This window comes from Cryptotermes secundus, unplaced genomic scaffold (assembly GCF_002891405.2).
Source record: "Cryptotermes secundus unplaced genomic scaffold, Csec_1.0 scaffold484, whole genome shotgun sequence".
NCBI classification, from domain to species: Eukaryota; Metazoa; Arthropoda; class Insecta; order Blattodea; family Kalotermitidae; genus Cryptotermes; species Cryptotermes secundus.
In genome coordinates this window covers 18,589-24,563 of record NW_019734968.1, presented here as the reverse complement: position 1 = coordinate 24,563, position 5,975 = coordinate 18,589, and the positions used below count along the sequence as shown (strand labels likewise).

General features: G+C 36.0%; 1 protein-coding gene across 1 annotated transcript in view; it reads right to left on the bottom strand.

Annotated features, from left to right (window-relative positions):
• The window catches only part of LOC111869085 (gastrula zinc finger protein xLCGF3.1-like), a 13,868-nt gene extending 9,189 nt beyond the window's left edge, over window positions 1–4,679 (bottom strand). The window contains exon 1 of the mRNA XM_023860300.2: window positions 2,516–4,679. Within this exon, the coding sequence (XP_023716068.1) occupies window positions 2,516–2,698 (183 nt within the window). The 5' untranslated portion in view covers window positions 2,699–4,679. The remainder of the gene's footprint in view (window positions 1–2,515) is intronic.
• Between the last annotated feature and the right edge of the window lie 1,296 nt (window positions 4,680–5,975).

Here is a 5,975-nt window from a genome sequence, read left to right as displayed (position 1 = left end):
GCCACGTCACACTAGCAACAGCGCAAGGCTATATAAGCGGACCCACAGCAGTGTGATGAGGAGTTGAAACATAGCAGCCTGCGAGTGTGCGATAACTAAGAAGTCAGCGAGCGGAAGACTTATTGTGTGCTTTCCAGACATAGTGATTGCTGTAGTACAGTTATATCTGGAGTGTGTATTTCAGGGAGACTTGTATAGCTCCCGCGTTATCAGTACGTGAAGACAAGTGAAGATTGTGTTACGAGATTTTGTTGTAGGGTTTGTAAAGTGTGGAAACCCGTAATATTGTGATCAGTAATTGTAGCCGTTATTTGTAGATTGTTAAATAAACCAATTAACCATCTCTACGGCGTCTTCTGTAACGAAACACGTTACAATATATATATCTTTCTAATGTGTTCAGTTTGGGTCCCTTCTTTTATATATAATACGTTCATGGTCTGGTCCATGTGTTGTGTTTAATAAAATATAAATGCTATCAGGACTAATATACAAAATTCTAAATTCGCACAAAACACTTTGGAAACTGGACATACATTTGACACAATGGAACAAACCATGAAAATATTACATACAGAAAAGAAGGGACCCAAACTCAAAACAATAGAAATATACTGTCACATATTCATAGGGAAATTGCAAAAATCCCTGCACAACAGCTTTAAGGGTTAATCACAACATCTTCTACTGGTGCAAGGAATGTTTACATGTAAGGTGACAGCATTTTCAACACATTTTGTGACCTATGAATTCTGTACTTCATTCCAAGCATTACTGGCCACAGGCATACTGATTCACTGGTAAAATTTATATGCACCTTGCAGCCAGTGTTGCATCAGTCGCTGTGAAACGCAGAGCTGTGAACCAGACGAGAAAAGTAAGAACCTCCATCTATATTTATATACAGAAATTTTTCTTTTATGTTCATTAATAGCTTTATTTGTGTGTTTAATTACATCCATTGTATATTCCACTCGACCACAACTGCATCTATATTTTCGGATGTGTTGCCAATGCCAATTCTTCACCATTGCTTTTAAACCTTTTACACATTCTCTGTATCTAATGTTGAGTCACCTTTCTATCAAACAGAAATTAACAAAAAAATCTGTCATGACAACCAATCACCTGACAGCAGGTACAGAGGCAACAGGCAACATGTGTCAATAATCTGTCCCACAATGTTGCAAATGTTTTGAGAATCATTAGGTATCCTATAACAAATCCTCAATATAATGGGACCTCTATGCAATTACACTGATACAAACTGCATCAAAGATAGAAAACAAATGATAAAACTTCAGCATTTATAGATCCTGGGAACCCTATGATATAGTGCCAAAGCACTGTTTAGTGGACTGGACAGACAAGGAAAATGTGAAGGATTTTTCTCATATAGAATTTACCAAAATATTCAGTTTACACAGCATTTCATTCCATCCATATTAGATCTGCCTAAAAGAAAATGAGACTGGTACATCACAAGCAACATTCAAGAAACTACAGTTGCCTAGAAACATTTCAGAGAAAAGAAACCTTCAGAATCTGGTCAACAGCGCAGTAGAGCTGTTTCACATGCACAGACAGAGATGGAGACGAAAAAGACAAGCACATTTGTGTTACCTGCCTAACAGTGCACATACAGCTCACCTCAGGTTCAGCCTTTAGTTCTGGAAATGTTATTGCAACAGGATCCTCTTCCTCTTCTGCATCTGAAACTTCCTTAATTTTTACATTCATGGCCTGGTTTGCATCTTGAGGTGTTGGGTATGTCTCACCATATAGACCCACTAAAACGTTCTCCGGACTTGTACAGTCCTGTAAGAACCATCACATCCTTCTCAAAAATGGATGCACAACACCAAACATTAAACAGCACATGCTCTCTTTCCTATGGCTGCATCTCATTGCATCTAGCTCACAACAGCTGTTTTGTATACTTGTACATTTCCTTCTCTACAGCTATCAAGATCATTAGAAAGTATCTGGTTCATAGCTCAGTACTCTTCCCAAAAAATTAACAATCACTGCAGCAACACTGAAAATATCTGCTTCCTTCTTTCCATTCTTGTTGCAAGAGAATGCAGAATCCTCTGTAACCTACACAACTGTTCATCATATGATAAATATTTTGTGGAGTTCATTGTAATTAGCTAGCAATTTAAATTCTTGCTTCTAATAAGAGTACCAGTAACTAAATGCGAACAGTATCGTGACTCCATAAGGATTTTTGCTGCTACAGGATTTCTCTGAAAAACAGTTCAGTTTACACAAAGTTTAATTTCATCTACATCAGAACTCCTTAAAAGGAAAGCAACATTCATTCAACAAAATACAACTGTCTAGAGACACTTCAGAAAAAGGCCTTCAATGGCCAGTCAGCAGCACAGTGGAGTTGTTTCATGTGCACAGACAGCCAGGGAGATGAGATGAGATGGGATGAGAAAGACACTTGACATTTCTGCATATTTGTTATATCTGCCCAACAGGGGACTTACAGAAACATACAGCTCACCTCAGGTTCAGCCTTTATCTCTTGAATTGTTATTTGCACAGGATCCGCTTCCTCTCGTGAGTCTGAGACTTCCTCAACTTTTATATCCATGGACTGGTTTGCATCATGACTTGCTGGGTATATCTCACCATATGGACCCATTAAAACCTTCTCTGAATTTGTACAGTTCTGTAAAAGCATCATATCTTCTATCAGTCACGGATGTACAACACCATACATCAAACAATCTACCTTCTTTTTGCTGTAGCTGTTTTTCATTACATCTACCCCATAAAAGCTGTTCTCTATGGATTTCTTCTCTAGACTTCATAATGTTCGAAAGTGTTAAGTTCATAATGCAGGGATCTTCCTCAGAAACTAGTGGTCCCTGTGGCAGCATAGAAATTATCTGCTCTTTATGTTACCTAAGCGCTTATTACTGTGTTCCCACATGCCCATCAAGACTTTTTCATTCCGATACAAACAAACCCAGTACAAACCCACCCCAAAACTATATCTCTAAAATCCTTCTGCACAAACATCTCCCAAGTGGTCTCATTCTTTCAGGTTTTATATCCTAACCTTTGTATTACATTTCTGAAGCTCACATGTGTGCTACATGACCTACCCACATCACTCTCCTTGAATTGCTCCCTCTCCTACATAATGTACCAAATTGTTATAATATTGAGAACCATGTAATCTCCCCAGATGGATTATGAAAACTAACACAAGATCGGTAAAAAAATGTTCAGTTTTTAGGCTATGAGAATTGGCAGATAATAAAATTCTACTGCGCAAACAAGCACAAAGCATGACTGACGGTGTGTGGTTTCTTAAAGGTGAATTAGAAGTGCAGTAAATACTTTGTTTTCTCCCATATTTATTTAGTTAGTGTGCACATTACGGCACAATTTTTAATATTGTGTGTGAATAAGTGATAAGACTGATAATAACGATTCTTCGTTGGGATTATGGCAGCAACAGGCAATAACATTCTAGTGGATAATAAGTGTGGTAAATGTAATGAAGTAGTTAGAAATGGAATATTATGTGATAACTGCGATAAATGGTATCATTTTAATAATGTAGTACTGTGAGTGAAGACAAAATACCTGATACCCAATGACGATGTGTTTAATGTTCAAGTGGAACAACCTGGTAAATGAGAAAGAGACTGGGGATTTCGACAACAGCAAAATCATTAGTAAGCTGATAGAAGAAATATCCTCCTTGCAGGAAATTATATCTGTCCTGCAGAGAGAGAGAATTCAACATATGCATCTCCTGGTACACCATGAAGATGATAATAACTGGTGCCAAGTAGCAAGAGCAAAGTCAAGAAAAAGTAAAAAAGTGGCTCAGCATTCTTTAGTTTTAACGTGTGACAGATTTAACACACTAAATGAAGTTGGTGATGAGATTGAAGAGAGGAAAGAATCAAGTCGCCCAAAGGTGAATGTAAAAAAGAAAAATAAACTAATATTCTATATTGATGGTTATGGCCAAGATATACCTACGTCACTCAGTAAAACTAATGTGGATATCTCAGTGTATGGTGAAGTTAGGCCTGGTGCTAAGGTGAAAGATGTACTAAAACACTGTGTAAAAAAGACTGTGCAGTATTAAGCCCTCAGGACCATGTTGTAATTACGGGGGGTGCCAATGACTTTTTCAGGAATGAAACAAAGAATTGTATAACAACTTTAAAAAGTACACTTTCTGCACTGACCCCTACAAATGTTGTGGTTCTCAATATACCAACTAGGCATGATTTAATAAAAGAATCAATATGAAATAAGGAAATAAGCAGAGCAAATATGGAAATAAACAAGGTATGTAGAAGATTCAGAAATGTAAAAGCACTAGACATAAGTAACATAAGCAGAGCCTGTCATACAAGGCATGAACAGCACCTAAACAAAATAGGCACAGAGCATATATCTCAAGAAATAAGTAAATTAATAGGCAAAACAAAAATAAATTACTTAAGTGTAATAGCTTTGAGCAACTCAAACCAGGGAAACTAATAGAGACTGGATCCATAAGGCTCCAGTCATTACAAAGTATAGAAACCAACTCAAGACAAAAGCTCAAAATAATACATCAAAATGCAGAATATCTCAGCAATAAAACTGAACTATTCACAGCATTCCTTCAAAGTACCACCCCAGATATATTGGCAATTTCTGAACATGGTTTAAAAGATGATGAAATTACTCAATGTATATTAGGATATACTGTAGCCTCACACTTCAGCAGAATAGATCAAAAAGGGGGTGGGATAGCTATTTATACTTCTAGGAACATACAATAACATAAAATTTTGAAATGTGTTAGAGAAAAAAGTATAGAAAAAACTTTTGAGGTTACTGGTATAGAACTAACATGTGAAAAGAAAAAATAACAATCATTGCATTATATAGATCACCAAGTGGTGGCATAAATGAATTTCTTATCCATCTAATAGATATTCTGGAGAAACTAATTCAGAAAGATCAATATATCATTTTAGTGGGAGACGTAAACATAAACATCCAAGAAGGTGGAAGTAGTCACAAAAAATTATTACATGTTACAAAAGCTTATAATCTGACTGTGACAATAAATACACCTACAGGAGTAACTGAAAGTATGGCTACAACTACAGACCAAATCATAACTAATATACTGGCTAAATACAATCATACTGATGTAAGAAACAGCCTACTTTCAGATCATTTTGCACAATGTATAACTATTAATATGTCTGCACCACAACAAACAAGATGTTACAAACAGGCCAGGAATATATCAGAAGCCAATATAATAGGTCTATGCTCTTCAATACAAACTGAAACGTGGATTGAAGTGTCTAGGGAAAATGATGTAAAAAAGTGACTCTTATTATAGCATTTTTAACTATGTTTCTAATATAACCTGTCCCAAAATAAGGAGAAATACCGTAAGCACGTCAAAAAGACCCTGCATAAAATTATGCTGTAATAGCAAGAACAAAACTAAAGGATTTGTACAACCTTTACATGCAAAGTAAGACTCAGGAACATAGAGATATCTACAAAGCATATAAAAATGAATATAATGTAATATTAAAAAATTAAAAAGCAAACTACATTCAGAATATTATAGCCAGATCAAATAACACTTCAAAAATATTGTGGAAATTTGTTAATAGAGAAAGAGGCTTATCAAAAAATACTCTCACTAGTAATATACGAGGGGGGACCCAAAAACAACCGGAATTTATTTTTGTTATTTTTTATTTTTGCATTTTTATTGAACTGTATATTAGTCCCCTTCAAAGGATTGTCCATGTGCATTAATGCACTTGTCCCAACGCTTTTGCCACTGCTCAAAACAGTGCAGGAATTCTTGAGGCTGGATACTGTTCAAAGCCTTTAGCGTGTTTTCTTTGACTTCATCCACATCATGGAATCGCTTTCCTTTCAGACTTCTCTTCATCCGTGGAAACAAAAAAAAG